The 17,672-nt window shown below is 49.9% G+C and overlaps 2 protein-coding genes and 1 long non-coding RNA gene across 3 annotated transcripts; 2 read left to right on the forward strand and 1 right to left on the reverse strand.

Annotated features, from left to right (window-relative positions):
- Window positions 1-3,307: 3,307 nt before the first annotated feature.
- Window positions 3,308-5,860, reverse strand: MRPL46 (mitochondrial ribosomal protein L46). The gene is made up of 4 exons (XM_057422970.1): window positions 5,636-5,860; window positions 5,079-5,268; window positions 4,410-4,583; window positions 3,308-3,749 (listed from the first exon to the last, which is right to left on the reverse strand). The coding sequence occupies exons 1-4, from the start codon at window positions 5,843-5,845 to the stop codon at window positions 3,499-3,501; spliced, it is 825 nt and encodes a 274-aa protein (XP_057278953.1). The 5' UTR covers window positions 5,846-5,860; the 3' UTR covers window positions 3,308-3,498.
- MRPS11 (mitochondrial ribosomal protein S11) lies at window positions 5,843-9,272 on the forward strand. Its single transcript, XM_057423092.1, has 6 exons — window positions 5,843-5,960; window positions 6,241-6,345; window positions 6,859-6,948; window positions 7,670-7,799; window positions 8,442-8,507; window positions 8,922-9,272. Exons 1-6 carry the CDS (start codon window positions 5,908-5,910, stop codon window positions 9,027-9,029), a joined length of 552 nt encoding a protein of 183 aa, XP_057279075.1. The 5' UTR covers window positions 5,843-5,907; the 3' UTR covers window positions 9,030-9,272.
- A 232-nt stretch (window positions 9,273-9,504) lies between these two features.
- Window positions 9,505-17,644, forward strand: LOC130606648 (uncharacterized). Its single transcript, XR_008974034.1, has 3 exons — window positions 9,505-10,340; window positions 14,375-14,484; window positions 14,753-17,644. It is a non-coding gene; the product is annotated as an uncharacterized LOC130606648 (long non-coding RNA).
- Window positions 17,645-17,672: the final 28 nt, after the last annotated feature.

The following is a 17,672-nucleotide window of genomic DNA, read 5'->3' on the forward strand; positions in this document are numbered from 1 at the left end:
ACCCCCTCTTTTATATCCATCTTACCTTTGCAGAGATTCACTCAAGTGCTCCTTTCTGCCTGTCCTGTGTCCTTCCAACGCGCTGGTCATGTCAAAACACAGGGGCATTTTCACAAAAGGGAGGAAAAAGATGTCCTCAAAACAAAAGGAAGAGGCTTAACCCACTCCTATCACTGGTGACCTCAACCACACCATTTGCTGTGGGTCTCTGGGCTGCCATGGGCAATGCTCCCCATGCTGCATCCCCTGCAAGCAGCTGAGAGCAGCAGGAACAGGCAGCACTTGCAAGAAACCCCAGTCACTGCCTGAAAAACTTCCTCCAAAGAGCCAGATCTCTTCCAACACAAGCATGGGAATGTGAACAGAACAAAAGCAAAGTGACTGATGCTGCTGGAGACACCTTATCCTCCAGGACAGGGAGTGAGCCCACAGGCAGCAGAACTCCTTCCCTCCCTGGGTGCTCCCTGCACCAGAAGAGAGCTCTCTGCTCTAAAAAGCTCAGGGCTGTGTTTGGGAACAACAGCATCTTTCCTCCTCCCAGTTTCCAGAGAGCAGGAAGCAGCATAGCCCGTGGCTCCAATGGCCTCTCCTGGCTCTGCATATATTTATCTTCCCAACGTTAAAGCCTTTGGCTGTTTGGAGCCAGCCAGGAGGAGCAGCAAACAGCAGCTTCCTATCACGTGAGAAAGCATGCAGTTCTGAGCAGTTCACAGTGTATCACAAAACACATTAGCAGGGCTCTGCTTAGGGAGCACCAATTGCCAACCCTCCCAGACAGGGAGGGATATCAGCTAGGGAATGTATTTTGTAGGGCAAGTAGAGGAAAGCTGTATCAGTGAAGCTGGAAAGTGGTTTTGTCAGGACTTGTTTTCTCTCCTTCACTGGAGGGTTGTGCTAGCATCAATTTGTCACAAAGAAAACCTTCATCTCCCTTTTCTAACATGGTGGCTTAACGCAATGGCTTAGATGCTGGTGTCTTACACTGCAACTGCACCTTCAATTTGTTTCTGCTCCTGGAGGCTTTTAGGAATAGCTGCTGGACTGCATCACATCAGGGAAAGGTCATCTTGATATGCCTCCTTCTCCCCTGGAGGGGAAAAAGGATCTGGCTTTTGTGTATTACCCACTTGAACAGAAGTATCCTGTGCTGAAAGTCTTTGAGGAGCAGAAACTTCACCCCAGTCTGACTGCTCTCCAGGTCCCCCTCAACATGCAGACTCAGGGGAAGAAAACACTAGGTGCTACCCTTCCAGCAGTTACCAGCAAAATATAACCCACCAGCCTGCCTGATGAGACTTCTGCAAGGAGTATGGGTATAGGTTTGGCCTGCAGCCACCAAGTTCTCAAAGGAAAATAATCAGCCCAGTACAAACCATCAATACAAACTCAACTACAAACCACCCTCTCCCTCTCAGGCTAAAGAGGAGGGAGCAGGCCACACAGAACTGAGCAAAAGCACCTGAGGTGCAAGATCTAGGATTGATTGCTGCAAATGGCCAAGGGCTTTTCAAAAAGGGCCTGTTCCTATGCAGGCTGAGAGCAGGAATTTGTGTTTTAGGTGATGAAAAAACAATTTCAGCTTCCATAAAAGACCAAGCCTTTCACACATCTGCTACAGGTTAAGAACAAAGGCTGTGGAGACTGTTGATTCTGACCTTCCCACTGCTGAAGGGAGCTACGCCTCACACAGCACAGAGAATGCCCAAAGCCTCATCACTCAAGTAAGTCAGAGGGCAAGAACTGCCTGGGTTTGAAGATCGGAAAGCTTTCACTGCAACTTTTTCTCTCTTTTGTGCTCCTGGTTTTGAGAACGATTGAACAGCATTTTATATGCTTTGAAAGTTCTGTTCCAGCTACCCAAAACCTGCCTTTGGCATGGGAAACAGGGCAGAGACCTTGGCAAAGGGGATGCACTAAGCCTTTGCCCACAAAGCTCTGCTCAGTGGCTGTGTGCTACAGAGGCAGCAACAGCCTGATACAGAGGGGAAGAGAAAAGCTTAATCAGGGCTGACTGCACCCATGGGCCCCTAGGCTGATGAGGAGAAAGACTCACCTCTCCCTTCTGCAGGGGCTTTCAGTGCTGGAGAAGGCAATAGCATCCCATTCAGCAATGCTGATCTCAGGCAGCAGCCAAAGCATCTGCAGTTTTTCAGGCACATATTCATGTTAATTTCCTCTTTTCAAATGCTCTTTGTTGCAGACACAGCCTCTTGGAAGGGTGCTTCAAGAAACCCAAGTTTTGTTTTGCTGGTAATTTATGGTAAGCCTGCACCTCCCAAAGTGCCCAGCATTAGAAAATAGAAGGCTGCTGTCCTACCCCCAACCCCAATGGCTTGTGGCATGACTAAGGATAGCTTTAATTTGAGGCCTGCAGCTCAACAGCTCCCAAAGGATTGATAAAATACATATAGCAATCTCCAGTTCCACCTCTGGAAGCTGAACTCTCTCCCAGTGATTAATGATGGCTATTTCCTCCCTCTTTCCTTGCCACTGATTCTCTGTAAGGTCCAGCAAGCCCTGAGCCCACAGCAACATTTATAACCAGGAAAAACCCTCCAAGAAACAGACAGCACCATATAAGCCCAGGACAGATCTTCTAATAAAGAAATTGGGATAATAGTGTCAAGGCCACCTGAGGCAGACCCAGCTGGCCTGGGTTAGCAGTGCTGGCCTAATGCACCACAAATGGGAGCCAAGAACTCCCCAGAGCCACCTTTGGGGTTGTCCCCAGGAGGTAGCAAATGCCAGAGCAGCCTTCCCAAGCCAAGAAAAGCTACCTTTCCAGCCCAGAATGTTGCTGCCCAAGTGTTACCCTCTTTCAGTGTCTGTTATTATAACTTGAGGCTCAAGAGGAAGGCAGTGTGGGTGGGAAAGCAGCACTCAGCTAAAGAAAGCTGCTGCCTATTCCTTGTGCATCTGTGTGCTCCATAGCCACCATGTATCATGGGCTCTAGGACAGAGGCAGCTCCAACACAGATTAAACATTAACAAACTGTGAATACCCCAGCTTCCATCTCTCCCCAGAAACCCACCTTTCTCAGCCTTGTGTTCCTACCTGGACATACAGATAACCCCCAGTGCTGCTCTTAAAGACCAGGTACCAGAGACAAGCATTAGCCACTGCATAGAAGAAACCATTTGAGTTTGAGACTATGACAGAAGCCTAGAGAGGAAAGCAAGCCCCCTGGGTACCACAGCCCCAGGGAATCACACACCTGGGAGAGGAAAAGATCACAACATGCATTTCCAGCAGAAGTGGAGGAGGAGGATTCAACAAGAGCACAGAATTCCCTCAGGAGAACTTCACTTCCAAGTAGAAGTTTTAATATTTATTCAGTACAGGCCTGGTGAAGAGAAGTGGCAAATAAGGCAAAGGCAAATTATCCTCCAGAGCCCACATTAACATCTCATACACACAGACCATGCAAAGCAGCAGCTGTGCTCCTCCCTGGAGTTGCATCCCACATCCTCCCCATCTGCTGGAGCACAGCCCATCCCTTACAAGTCCAGAAGGAATCGATTGACTTTCTTCAGGTATTCTGGCTTCAAGTAATCTCCCAGCTCGTCCTTTGTGACCCACAGGTGATTCCCCTTCAGCTCTGTCTGGGACAAGTCACTGCTCTGGAGGAAGGCTTTGAAGAAGAATACTTTAGCTCCCACAATATCTTCAGTCCTGATGGCCCTGGGGAATTTATACTTGTAAATCCCGTATGGAGCATTCCCCAGGACTTTGGCTTCAATGTGGTCTCCTGCAAGACCCCAGCAATGCAAGAAAAAGAAAACAAGAGGTAAGAACACAAAGCAACAGTAACTGCTCTCCTGTAGTAACAAAAAGGCAGCATAAGCCACTCCCTGTGCCTGGTTCAGACTGACTGCTCCCTCTCAGCAGAAACAGTCAACTGCAAACCTCTTCTCATGACAAAACCAAGCTTGTCTGGAGTCCAGCAAGTCCTCCCAGAGTAACAGAGGGAGGGAACTGAGCTTTGTCAACCCACAGGGAAAAGCAAGAACATGAGTTTGCCATCACTCATCTGCCACAGGGTGACAAGAGGGAAAGAGAAGCCATAAACCTGAAGCAAGCCACAGAGCATCACCAGTCTGCCCCTGCAACATCAGTGAGGGCCAGGCCCAGCAGTGCAGCTGGTGGCAGGCAGAGATCCTGTCAGCCCCATCAGCTCTCTGCACACTGTGGTTGCTCTGTGACAGTAAGCACTTACAGAGCCAGGATCACAGCTATTGCCAGCAAACCCATTCCATTGAGCTCCATCCCTCTGCTACGAAATACCTCTTCCCAGCAGATGGGAGGTGATTTCACTACAGCAGATGGCAAAAATCCCTAAGACAGGGCACAAGAAGGAAACCACTGGGACAAAGTGGAGGGAGGGCTGGGCACAGGGCAAATTACACACCTAAGAAGTTAGCCATGGCTCGCTCAGCCGTGCTTCGCAGCGTCTCCCCAGGCTGCCATTCCTCTTGAGGCAGGAGCCACAGCTCCTGGTTGCCGATTTTCTGCTTCACCAGAAGCATCAGGTTCCTGTCCAGCTTCCTGTTCAGTGATGTTCGACTGTTGCTTTCATCAGCATCTGCCAAAAAACAACACATGCTGGAAACAAAGTCTCCCGGCAGCACTGCTCTGATCCCCCTGATCAACCCTCTGCATCTCACACCCTCCCAGTAATAATACACAGACAGGAACACATCGAACAAGATCTAGACAGAAATGCTTCAGAATCGCAGGATTCAGCTGGAACCCACAGTTAGACTGCACTCAGTTTAAGAAGGAACTTATAGCAAGAAGCTTGGACCTCTACCTTGACAAAACTCAACATGAGAGCTAGGCAGAGCTTGTGAACAAAGAAACCAAACATTTCTATGTCTGGAACCAACATCTTTGTGTCATGAGAGCGCCAATTCCCTTGTCAGCCAGTCAATTCCTCATGTGCTAACAGTGCTGTCACAGAGTCAACTCTCTTTAAAACAAAAAGACTCAGCGAATACCTTCCCTCTACTGAGCTGCACTCAGTTGTGTCCGGCAAACAATCTGTGTGTTCTCACTCCACCTGAACTTCAGCCTGTACCTGTTATCCTCGGAGCAGCTTTGAATTGAAGGAACTTCTGTTCCCACTTGTCCTCCAGGTCCCGAGCCATGATGACCGTTTTGCCGGGCACTTCATCATCGTAGGCGCTTTCCTTCCTCCTCCGGATCAGCTCCTCCTCCTCCAGCTTGCGGATTTCATGGTCTGAATAGTGGCTTTTCTCCAGCTCTATCTAGAAAGGCAATGCAGGGAGCTCTTGAGCCATCAGCACTCTGGGCTGGACTCGGCACATAGAATTAAACCAGTTCTACCTCAATGAATGAAAGATGAGGGGAATTTCCGTGATCACAGCAGGAGCCACCAGCAGGGACATCAACATCTTCCAGGAAGAACATGGGAGCACTATTAAGCCCCACAATACCCAAGTCTCACACAGAGTCCTCACTATGGCTTCACGGTCAGAAACAACATCACCTAAGGTGCCCCAGACTGGCCGTGCAGCGCTGTTATCGCCTCCCAACCCATGGCCCCTGGCCAGCCCCACACCGTGTGCTCCCCTTCCAAGCAGCCATTTGCACGGCCCCAACACCCCGCTCTACCTGCCCCATGAGAGCCGTCATCTCTTCCTCCTCCTTCTCGAGCGGCTGCGTGATGCGGGGCAGCCTCAGCAGGCACATGGCCCCGAAGAGCCGCCAGGACCGGGGCGCGGCCGCGGTGCAAGCTCCCCGTGCCCAGCCCGCCGCCCGCTGCCTGGGCGCTGCCATTGCGCTGTGGCGCAGGCCACAATGCACCGCGCTGCTCGCCGCCATGTTTCCTCCCCGCTCCCGCCGTGCTTTGCGGCGACCTCTCCGGGCGCGCTGTGGGAGCCGCCATGAGCGCGGCGCTGGCGGTCGCTTGGCAACGGCTGCGCGGAGCGGCCTGCGGGTAAGCGGGGACGGCGGTATGGAACCCGGTGTGTGAGGGGATCCCGGTGTGTGAGGGGATCCCGGTGTTCGAGGGGATATCGGTGTGCGAGGGGATATCGGTGTGTGAGGGGATCCCGGTGTGTGAGGGGATCCCGGTGTTCGAGGGGATATCGGTGTGCGAGGGGATATCGGTGTGCGAGGGGATATCGGTGTGCGAGGGGATCCCGGTGTGTGAGGGGATCCCGGTGTGTGAGGGGATATCGGTGTCCTCTCCGCCAACTGCCCTTTGCTTCCCGCAGGGGCCGCGCTGCCGCCGTGTGCCGCGGCCTGCGGACCGGCCTACAGGACCTCGCGGAGGCGGCGGCCTCGAAGGAGGCGGAGACGCAAAGCGCGGCCGACCTGAGGTGAGGTGAAGCGGAAGGGTTCCGCCGGTTGTAGCTTGATGGGAGCGTTTATCGACTTTGGTGTTTCCTCAGCTGAGGAAGCGAGTGGTTTGATTCAGTCACAAACGCGGTTTGTGTGTGTTGGAGACTTGATCACCTCTTTCTCCCCCAGTGGCACAGTGTCACAGAATCACACCATTACAGACTGGTTTGGGTTGGAAAGTACTTTAAGATCATCCAGTTCCAACTCCCTGCCCTGCGCAGGGACACCTTCCACTAGACCAGGTTGCTCCAAGCCCCATCCAACCTGGTCTTGAGCACTGCCAGGAATGGAGCAGCCACAGCTTCTCTGGGCACCCTGTGCCAGTGCCTCAGCACCCTCCTAGTGAAGGATTTCTTCCTTATATCCAGCCTAAATCTCCCCTCTTTCAGTTTGGACCCATTACCCCTTGTCCTGTCACTACAGTTCCTGATGAATGTGAAATAAAACTTTGCAAAGAGTGAGTATCTGATAACTGTTGTTCTGCTCCTCAGCCCTTTAATCCTGCAGAGGAGCTCCATGAGATGGGATGGAAAGGTCTACGAAGAGATCCCGATAGCTCACATCAAAGCTACGTACAATAAGTAAGCAAATCAGCTGCTGCACTCCTGCTAGCATGCAAAACAAAGGCTTACAACATACCTGGGCTTTAGTCAGTCAGTGTTTCACCAAAAGGCTTAAAGGAAAAAAACCCAGCAGAGTGGTGGTCATTACTAGGAAGAATTCAAACCCCCGTGCTATTCAGGAAGCATAACTGTCCTTACAGTGTCTTTAAGAGCAGTAAGATTGTTATTACATACTTTGACTACATTCTGATATGAATAATTACATGCTGATAACTTAAATGACAGGTTACTTCCTGCTCTAGCACTGGCAGTTTTCTCAGCAGCTGTACAGCAACATATTCTCCATGAGAGATGGTTGTGTTTCAGTAGTGATCCATAGTGTGATATTTTACTGTTTCTCTTTCAAGTTCTAGGAATGTTTTGTGCATTATTTTAATAACGAGAAGAGGTAAAATGCTTGTTGCAAGAGGTGGGTCTGAAAGGGCTAAGCAGTGTCTGAGGTGTACCTGAATAAAGTATACCTTATCCAGGAAGGTTGTACCGCCTTGCTCAGATTCTGTGGGATGATGGAAAGGCAAATGCTGGGAGGTCTCTGGTTGGTTCATGTAGGTGGGATACCTCAAAAGGGAATGCTGAGTGAGGGTGGCCTGGAGAAAGGGGACCCGGGGCCTATGCCAGTAAGATGAGTGAGAATAAAGTTTTGTTACAGCTTATTTCTTTTGCCCCTGTCTTTCTGTAGCACCCACGTCCAAGTGGTCACCTTTGACAACATGTCATTGGCCCACACATCCTGTGGCACAGAAGGCTTCCAGAATGCCAAGAAGGGAACTGCCATTGCGGCACAGACCGCAGCCATGGCAGCAGCAGTGGTGAGTCTGCACTGGTGACCCTCATCCTCCTGGACAGGAACACCCACCACCTCCCCAGAACCTGGGTCCATCCATGCCTCGCCCTCAGTGCTTGAGATCCAAAGGAGCTGCCTCCACGTGGTGGCAGCACGGCTATGCTTTGCAGCACATTTCTCATTTTCAATTTGCAAGCCCCGTGTGCGTTTTGGCACTGAAGGTGTGGACTCCTGCACAGCAAATATAAAGCTTGTCTGCTTTTCTCATTTGCCCTCTAGAAGGAATGCACTGCTCACAGGAGAGAAGTTGCCGCACTAGAGAAAGGAAAACAGCTTTAAGTTAGGCCTTGTTAGTCCCTTGCCAGTTCAGTCACGTATTCATGGATATGTCATTTTCTGTCCTGGCTTTAGGTCACAGATAGTTTGATTTCTGTGTATGCAGCCCTGAAAGCCTGGCACAGTTCTGAAGCTGCCCTGGCTATATCCAGGTTCCTTTACTCCTAGCATCTTTGTGCAGTAATCCCCATATTTGCCTTCTGTATCCACTACTACGTACTCTTTACTTAAAGAATACTATGATAGTGGGTCAGAAAGGAATGGAAGAGCCCAGGGAAGCCAGAGCAGCAGTAGTTAGATCACAGAGAACACTAACAAGTTCTTCTTGCAGAAAGCCCGTGGGAAAGGTGTGCTGCATGTACGAGTGATGGTGAAAGGACTGGGACCGGGACGCAAAGTAGGTGCCAGTTTCTTTATACATTTTCCTTTCTCAGGCATCATCCAGGGATTTTAAACTCTGGCTGGTCTCATGCCTGTACCTGTGAACTTGGTTCTTCTGAAGGTGATGTAAAGAACTCATCACTCAAGTGCCTAGTGATGAAGTTTTAGAATTCCAGACTTCTGTCACTTTGGAGGCAGAACAAAAGCTGTATTTGGGACTTCTTTCAAGTAGGAAAATTGCTGGGAATGCCAATGAAAGGAGCAGATAGATTTAAACTGGGTTTTCTGACACAAATTACTTAGGTTTAAGATAATTACAAAGTAAAACCACTGGAACAAGCTGATTTTCAGACAGGGACCAAGCTATTTTTCCCTGAGCTTTTTGCCTTCTCTGCTGTTCACTGTGTCTTGTGCTATCTTGTTCTTCCAGGCTGCCATCAGGGGGTTGACAATGGGGGGTTTGGAGGTCATCTCCATCACTGACAACACCCCAGTGCCACACAACGGCTGCCGCCCTCGGAAGGCCAGGAGAATGTGAGGGGGGAGCGCAAGAGACACACAGCATCCAACATTGGTTCATGCAACAGCATCTGAATGTTGCTCCTGTGATAGATTCTGGGAATCCACCCTCCCTGGAAATACTTGTTGAGGGAAGCTTGAAGAGAGACCATCCTGGACCTTAAAAGCCCAGGTGGTAAAAGCAGGAACACGTGTACTCCCTTAGTGGGAAGCCTCTTGTGTATAAAGTTTGTTGATTAAAATGTTGGTCTTTTGACAGTCATTCCTGCTGTGTTCCCAGAAGTATTCTGTATTATTATTGCCTCTCGACTGCACTCTTCCTCTTACCACCGTATGTGGCTCTTGTCTCACCCTCTGTGCTATTATTGTCCTTGTTAGATGAAGGGGAGCTTGAGGTGTAGATGTCCTTCTAATCATGTGTAGTAAACAACTGCATGGGGTCACATCAGCTTCCTTCCCTCTTACTGTACACATTTGGAAACAAAGCATGGGGTAACACTTCCCCTTCCCCTGGCTCGCAGAGGTCAGGGTGCTATGCAAGAGGCAACTCCATGTCTGGATCCCCTGTTGGAAAAGAGCTGCTGTGGTGCTTTGTTTCACCCAAGCTGCCAATGCTGCTGGAAAATACCAGTCCTAAAGGGGCTGGGATCTTGCCGGTTTTGATGCTGACAGCCTCCTTGCTCCTGCCTTGTGTACCATGAACTCTGTTTTCTGGGGTCCTGAGGAAAGCCAGCAGAGGGGAAGCAGGCCTGAGGAACAATAAAATGCTGAAAGGAGATTTAAAACACATAAGTGTTGAACTGTACCACTCTATAGCCACAGGCAGCATGGGCATGTCATGGGGCTGTGATGTATTATTGCTGTCCCAGCTCCACCCAGAGAGAATTTCTGCCAAGGTAATATGTCTGAGACTCTCTGGAGCATTAAGCAGGGAAGGCAACAGCAGTAACTGACTACAGGATTGATTTTCCTGGATAGCAGAGGCAAAGGGCATCTCCCCAAAATCCTGCTGCCAGAGAAGCCCTGGCCACATCCAGCACACGCTGGGCAAGCATTTCACCTGTAAACAGTGTATTTTGGTGAAGGCAGCAGTTCTATCACAAACCCAGCATCTTCTTTTCTGTTATTTCTCTTTCTGTCGTTCCTCCTTAGCTTCTTAAATTGCATAATTAACTATTCTCTTCCTCTTTAGAGAAGGGCTACCATGGCAACGAGTCAGTGAACCTCCTTCATGAGGCTGAATGGCATACGGCAGGTTTTGAAAGAAATCTGCCTGCTTAGAAGAGCCTGTTGAGTTGCATTTGACAGAAGAGAAGAAAACAAGATTCAGGTGAACCCCCTACCTTATTCTTGCTATCTCAATTTGATTAGAGGGTAGGTTATCTTAAAGGGAAGTTCCTTGAGCTGTCACAGATCTGACAGCAAAGAAGAGAGGCTCTTCCATAGATGTTTGACACACTAAAAGCTTCCCCCTCATTCCAGAAATATGGCTGAGCTTAAAGTGACTTCATATTCCTCTTTTAAAGGAGAAGATATTCAGGTCAGCTATAAACTGCAAAGATCAAACCTCCCAGTACCCAGATAGCTGGATAGGGAGGGCACATGTGAGCACTGATGTGCCTTAAACAAGGCTGGGTCGGCTTCTGTGCCAAGCACAGTGGCCAGCCCTGGAAGGGAGGAGCACCAGTCCGCACTGGCAGGCTTGTCAGTGATGTACTAACACACTGAGAAAACCGAACACTACCCCTCTTCACCACAAGCTGCTCATTGCATCAATGCAGAAGTGCCCACATCAGGTAGAGATGAGAGAACAAATGGAAAAATAAGATTGGGAAGAGATTTGCAGTCTCTGAAATTCAGGGAAGAGGAGGTGGGTGACTCGAGAGTCAGAAAGCAATGAGAGGATAAAGCTCTGCCTTATCCAGGCTCAAGGCTGTGCCCTTTGTAAAGGCCACTCTTGGTTTCTAAGTATTTGTGAACATTCCATGAAATCTACCAATACACTGCACTGCTTACACAGTGCTAAGTTTTATCTCCCTACCTAGTTCTGGTAGCTCCCGTTTCCTCCTCTGACACACAGCACTCTGAGCTGGAGAGAAGAGGCTGATACTTCTGCATGGTTCGGTGGCTGGGTCTGTGCAGTATCATGCAATATTTGCTTTCCAAGTCCCCAGCACTGTATCCTCAGCTCTCCAGCATGGTGCTCCAGTTGTGCAGCTTTCCATAGAAGTCACACTTCCCACCTATCTGCCCTCTTGGAGCACCCCCAAAGCCAAATCCTCAATGATCAGTCTGAGCTGTTGATTCTGCAACACATCCTGGGCCTCTGGGGCAGTGGGCAGGAAAGAGGGAGAGCACAGCACTCAAGGCAAGCTCTCCCACCCTCCACAAGCTCTATGTCACTCCTTCCTGCACACACTGCATTCTCTATTGTTTGTCTTGCAGGGGATGAATAGACAACAACAGCACTTCATGATTTCCCTACCCTTGAGATAAAACTATGAAGGGCCTGGTTTTAGTCAGCCACTGCTGTTCACCAGTTCCAATTGCTTTTCTTAGTGCCTGTGTGGAATCCTGTTTTTGACTGGCTCACATTCTGCCTGAGCAGCACTACTTCACTTGTCAGTAGCACAGCCACAACATGAGAACCCTCATTAGGGTCACATCTTCTCCCTTTGGGCTTCCCCTTTGCTTTGGGATGTTTTCTCCCCACTCCCTCCTAACTTTTGAGTCGCTACCCTCAAATAAGCCTTTTTCTGTGAAACAAGCTCAGAAACTGCTACTGACTGCAAAGCTTCACACTGGTTCAACCCTGCTCTTTCTGGGGTTTTGCCCTCCAAAACACCACATGGACCTTTCTCATCATATAGGGGGTGAAATACAAATGAGTCTTCTGATTTACAGATACAATGCTGCCTCAGGTCTGTTTATCCTGTAATAAGCTCCATTCCATCTTGGAGAGTTGGTGTAACTCAGTTACCCTACCCTTGGACAGGGATAGCACCTGGTAGCTTGGAAAAATAGCCCCCAGCCTTCTCCCTAATAGTACATTATTCTGCAAAGAGGAATTATTTCCCTAACCCCAGAAACAAGGACTTTCTACCCAGAGCTGCAGCTTTATGTACTGAATTGGTGATTTACTATTTCTTATGTGAGTATTTCAACAACAGGACTTGGACAACCAATTTCAATTCCTTTGAGATTCAATTAGAGCAGTAAGCGATGTCAGTGTCCTTCAACAGCTGATTGCATGTACAGGCCAGTGAGGAGAGGGCGACTAATAATCTGGAGCAGCTAATAGCTTGGAGCAGCAGGGGTGGTTAACCACAGCCTCATTGCTGGGGACATCTGTAGGTCTTGCTGGCGTTCCCTCTGCTGTGGGGATATCTGGCTGGAGAAGTGCACAAAGCAGGGTGGTGAATAGAGCTCTTAAAGGCTCAGGAGCCTCTGGAGAAGAAACAGTTCAAGTTAGGTGATGTTTTTGCAGATAATCAGGATGCTGCTTTCCTTCCTGTTGTCCTTGCCTGGCCCCTCTTCCCCTCACAGCTGCCCCTGTAAGCTCAGCCCATAACCTTTCAGACCAAAAAAAGAGATCAAGGACCCTCAGATTGTTTTTGTGCTTTTCCAGTGCTCTCCTCTCCCCTCTAGAGGCATTAATGGGTACTTAACAGCAGTGGGAACCGCTCAGAGGTTTTACTAATGAACTGCCTAATAGCATCCAAGTTCCCGTCCTGATGGTGAAGCTGGGCCACGGTGGGTAGCTGCAGAGGAAGCCAAGCTTCAACACTATTCCTTTTTGTTTGATTCAGGCTTCCTCTTCTGTGCTTTCCAAGCTTCCCCAGCCAGTGGCACTTGTCATGGCCCCTTCATCCCTCAGGAGTTCGTAACTCTTCCTATGCCCCATCTGTGGAGGGCTGGAGGCTGTGCCCGGGGACCCAAACCTACCTGCAGCCACGGAGCCCTGACAGCTATTGCTGCTCCCAACAGAGGCTTCAAAGCTTGTGCTTCTAAAGTAGGCAGGAGGGAGAAAGGGTTGGGTGCGAGGGGCTGGATGCTAGGTGATGATGAGGAAAGAGAGGGACCACAGAAGGAAAATAATGCAGGAAGAGAAAATAGAACATACCCCCCCCCCCCCCCCCCCCCCCCCCAAAAAAAATACTTTCATAAGGCTAAAGTCTCCCAGCTGGTGGTCCAAGAGTCAGCACAGATGAGGAGAAGCATGCAGGAAAGGGCTCTCCAGAACCAGGCTAGATGTGCTCCCCTTTTTGCTGTTCCCACAGCCAGACCCCCACATCAGAAGCACAGGGTGGCCTTGCTTAGGAGCACCTTGCCAGCATGACTTGCTCTTAAAGGCTTTCACTTCACTACTGTAAAGAAGGCACAAAGGCCATCCCAAAGCTGTATTTAGAAACTGCTCCAAAGCCTCTTCAAGGTGTAATGGCAGTCCTCAGAACTGGCTCTGAAATCCTTTCTCTGTGCCTTTACGCTTAACAATTCACTTTGCAAAGCCAAACTAAGCCAGCAGGGCTGGGACTGATACCTGCTGTACCTCCCAGGCACACCGCTCGAGACTCCAGCTTTTGGCCCTTCATCCCTGTGCTTGCTCCTCAGTGCAGGAGCAGACCAAGCTTCACATCACACACAGGACTCCAGGTAAGAAACAGAACCTGAGGCCCCAGGCAGGATAAAGACATGTGTTTCATCCCCCAGCCCCTTCAGCAGGTCCCAAGGTGAGGTGGTGAAACAGGACTGGTTTCTTCATGCACCAGCCTGCAGGCAAACAACTTGCTCTCCTAATTGCCACCCATAGCTTTCCCACAGCCCCTTGCCCAGGCCTGAATGCTGCCTATCATTGTGTTCCAATTGAACCCACAGAAGGAATTTATCAATCTCCTGAGTTGCCAGGGTCAACCTGACCAAGGAATGCATACTATTTGAGATGAGCCAGTTGTCTGGGCTTCTCTGTAATGGTAAAGGTGGGAAGCAGCTGGGAGATGCTCCAGAACAATCTGCCCTTGGACATGGCTGTAAAAACAACCCCGTTTACCAAAATCCCTGCAGGGGAAGCAGTGCACCCAGCTGGGGAGATCCCATCTCCTAATAATCCTGCAGCCAACAGCAGTAGCGCTGTCACCAAAACGGCCAGTGTAAAAGTGGGACAAACCCTGCTGGGTCTGAAGCCCTTATCAGAGCACCAACATCACCTCCAAATCTGAGCTCTCTCTGGGGAAGGAGCCAGCGTGGGCAGAGTAATTGTCCAAGGGTTTAAGAGGTAGGAGGCAGGATGGGGAGAGATTAACTCAGACTTCGCTGCCTGAAGCCAGATGGGCTGCACGACACACATTTGTCTGCCCTATGTTACAGGAGACCTGTTTGGCTGCCAGCTGCCACTTCTCCTTTACAGAGAGGGATTTCACCAGCATTAAGGACTCACCTGTCAGGACTGAACCAGTGACCTACCTACACTGCTGCAGGTAACAGCACACCTTATCAGGACCTTACCCTGACCTCAGGACTTAGCCCTAAAAAAAATAGGGCAGCAGCAATGAAAACCATTCTTCAGGGCCAGACACTGGCAGTGCAAGGGGGACAATGCTTCAGGAGGGGCACCCCTGCAATGGGGATGGTGCCGATGCTGCAGTAGCCCACAGGATGAGGGCTCAGCGCAGTGACACAGACTAGGGCTCCCCACCAGCGCCCCTCACCTCTCCTAACTCACCATTTGATCCATTATCCCCCCAGATCGGTTGCTGGGCTCAGCAAGGCCGTTTCCATGCGGATGGCTGTTTCTCACCGTTGCCGTGGCGACAGCGCCAGCAGGCCGGAGGCGGGAGGGCCGAGGACCGAAGCTCCCGGAGCGCTCCAAGGGCAGCAAGTACATCTAATCCAGCATCGCTCCATTTTACGCCTTTGAGAAGCATGGAGGAGCTATCAAATGACCGGCTGGGAGGCAGAGAGCAATGCTGGGGGCGATGCAGTGCTGCCCGCTGCTCCCATTAACACCCTGAAATCAGGTTGAACAGCAGCTGGACGGCTCTGGCACTTACCTGGCTCTCATCCCTGTGACCCCCATCACAGAGCCAGTCCCACACATCCCCCTGGAGCTCAGGCCCAGGGTCAGGTATCAGCCCCACTAGTGCATCCTCACAATCCTCATCCAACATAACTTTAATGTCCTGTTCATGAGGTGCTGGGTCACCCACCTCTGTCTTGCACCACTCTGACTTCGTACCTAAGGCTATCATAACATGCCCAAATGGAGGAAGGACACTGGAAGGCAAGAGAAACCTGTGCAAGTGCAGCTTTCAGAGGCAGATGGTGCACTGCCAAGAGCAGGGGCTCAGGGAGTCCTCCAGGCAAAGCCAATGCCTGGCATGTTGCAAAGCCACTGGGGAGAAAGAGGAGGATAGCCATGGAGAGCATAAGTAACATGTTCCTTGCTTTAAGAAGGCTGAATTCACACTAGTTCTGTCACCCACAGAAAATAAACTCCTCCAAAAGCTCCCGTTCAAACCTGGACAAAGCAGAATGCAGAAAACACTGAGGGCTTTGCAGTGTTACCCACAAATTGCCATTGCCTTGTTGCATTTTTATAGGAATTTCTTCTACAGTGGCCAAATGTAGTAGTGCTGCTGCTCCTCTGGCAAAGCTGCCCCGGGAGGCACCTCTCTCTGTGGTCCTCCTCCCTAAAACCTGCCAAGGGCCCTGGGCACTCACTGAGCATCTCCTACCATGCTCCTTTAAAACAGTCCTTTCAGTGCCCTTGGCACCCTCACAAATCCAAGAATACACATCAATCCACCCCGGCAGCAAGCTGCAACAGATAAAAGGTGCCCTAGGAAAGGACTTGATTTCTGTGAGGGAAAAAGCCAGTCTAAAACCAGTGTGGTATTTTTATGTCAAAACATTAGAAGAAGAATGCGCAATTCAGGGTTTCCCCACATAGGTGTTTTCTTGAGAGCTCCTTTCCTTATACAGTCATTACAGCTCTTCCCTGGGAGAAACAAAGGCAAATCAGACCTTTGCCAGCAAACGGCTCGAGCAGGAGATGCTGCCGCCTGATGAGGTGTCAGCCTGGTGGGCAGGTAGTGCCAGGCTGTTACTGCTACACTGACCGACCTTGCACAGCTCAGCCCATGTCCTGCAGCCCTGGAGCAAGGGGAAAAGTTGAAGAAATCAAAGTCACCTCACCATTCTGCTGAGGAGTGCTTGGCCAGAAAAGCTTTTACAACCATGTAACAAGACAGGGAAGCACGAGGGTTCAGACGCATTGATCACCAGGGCTCTGAAACTTGGGAAGCAAGGCAAAAGCAAACCCACAAAATCCTGTCCTGTTGCCTGCCCACAAAACCATCAATGTGCTCTGCAGCATGCACCCACCTGGTTCACAGGATGAAAGCTGCTGGAGTGCCACATTTCCCGTTGCCATCCAGCCTTTACCATCTCTCTGCCCATAGCCCCCAGATCCTGCAGGAAAAGCTGGCAGAAAAGCAGCAAGACAGGGGACAGACAGAAGACAGACAAATAGACTTCTTAAAGCATCAGAAATCTGATTGTGCTGGCTGGGTCAGAAGGACCAAGGGAAGCAGAATAGGCACCAGCACCTGAGCAAAAGGAAGGTCATACAGGTGCACTGAGAACATCAGGAGCTAAATCAGGGCCAGTCACTCAGTGCTGGAAGGTTAATTGAAAGGAGTCTTTAGCAGGGACACACTATTACAGGATACAGAGGTTTGAGTCTAATGGGATTTCTGCAGCTCACTGTCCAATGCAGTTTATATAAGAAATATTGCAAGTGTCCTGCTTTTACTGCTTCTTTTTAAAAGCAAAGGCAGCACAAGAAGTAACAAAAGATAGATTCTACTGCCAGTCAAACATGGCTCCCAAGTCAAGCATCACCTCGTCACTTAGTGCCTGTCTGAAAAGCCACAGGCTCAAGTGCTTTCTGATATGCTCAAGGTCTCCAAAGGAAAGCATCAGAGCTCTGCACACATGAAAGTGGAGGTGGGGCTCAAAATAAAGTGGATTTCTTGTCCCAGATGTGGATGTTCAGAGGAACTAACACAAACAGGGATGCTGCAAGCTTGTTACAGAGCAGCTTAAAAGGGATTCCAGACACTGGGAAGGTGCCATTCACATGTTCTGCAAAGCTGGGAGCAGCGCACAGTGGGAAATCTGAGTGCCTCAGCCCAACCTAGAAGCCATGGAGAGATGATGGCTCTTCTGCCGAGCAAGGTGTGTTCAGCTGGCATCTTCTGGTCATGAACCATCAGCAGAAAACAGCCCCAGGGTTAGACAAATGCTATAAATGGAATAAAGAAAGAGTCTGTAAATACAAATTGGGCTAGCAATAATATACAAAGGGAAAACATAACTGAAGGCCAAGAATGCCTCCTGCAGCATTAGCTCACGTAAACAAGAGCTTGAGAAATCTGCAGTAACCAAAGGAATGTTCCCAAAGACAGGAATATCCTTGAGCACACTTGTATCCCAAATGCCAGGAAGAGGTGCATGTGACACGCCTGTGTAGTCCAAGGCACACCTCTGCTAATTTCCTTCTTAGCAAAGGAATTCCCATCTGCACCATTAAACATTTTGGAAGACAAAGACAATAAATGAGGCTCTTAAAACAAATTGTGTTTATTCAATTTCTGTCTTTTGT

This window comes from Pezoporus wallicus, unplaced genomic scaffold (assembly GCF_028554395.1).
Source record: "Pezoporus wallicus isolate ANWC-B61680 ecotype Strahan unplaced genomic scaffold, APGP_CSIRO_Pwel_v1 contig_3952, whole genome shotgun sequence".
NCBI lineage: Eukaryota > Metazoa > Chordata > Aves > Psittaciformes > Psittacidae > Pezoporus > Pezoporus wallicus.

Coding starts and splice junctions, on each gene's coding strand:
- MRPS11 (XM_057423092.1), top strand. CDS start 5,908: ATGAGCGCGGCGCTGGCGGTCGCTTGGCAACGGCTGCGCGGAGCGGCC. Junction 5,961..6,240: donor CTGCGCGGAGCGGCCTGCGG/GTAAGCGGGGAC, acceptor TGCTTCCCGCAG/GGGCCGCGCTGCCGCCGTGT. Junction 6,949..7,669: donor ATCAAAGCTACGTACAATAA/GTAAGCAAATCA, acceptor GTCTTTCTGTAG/CACCCACGTCCAAGTGGTCA.
- MRPL46 (XM_057422970.1), bottom strand. CDS start 5,845: ATGGCGGCGAGCAGCGCGGTGCATTGTGGCCTGCGCCACAGCGCAATG. Junction 5,269..5,635: donor TGACGGCTCTCATGGGGCAG/GTAGAGCGGGGT, acceptor TTGCCTTTCTAG/ATAGAGCTGGAGAAAAGCCA. Junction 4,584..5,078: donor AGCTGCTCCGAGGATAACAG/GTACAGGCTGAA, acceptor GTTTTTTGGCAG/ATGCTGATGAAAGCAACAGT.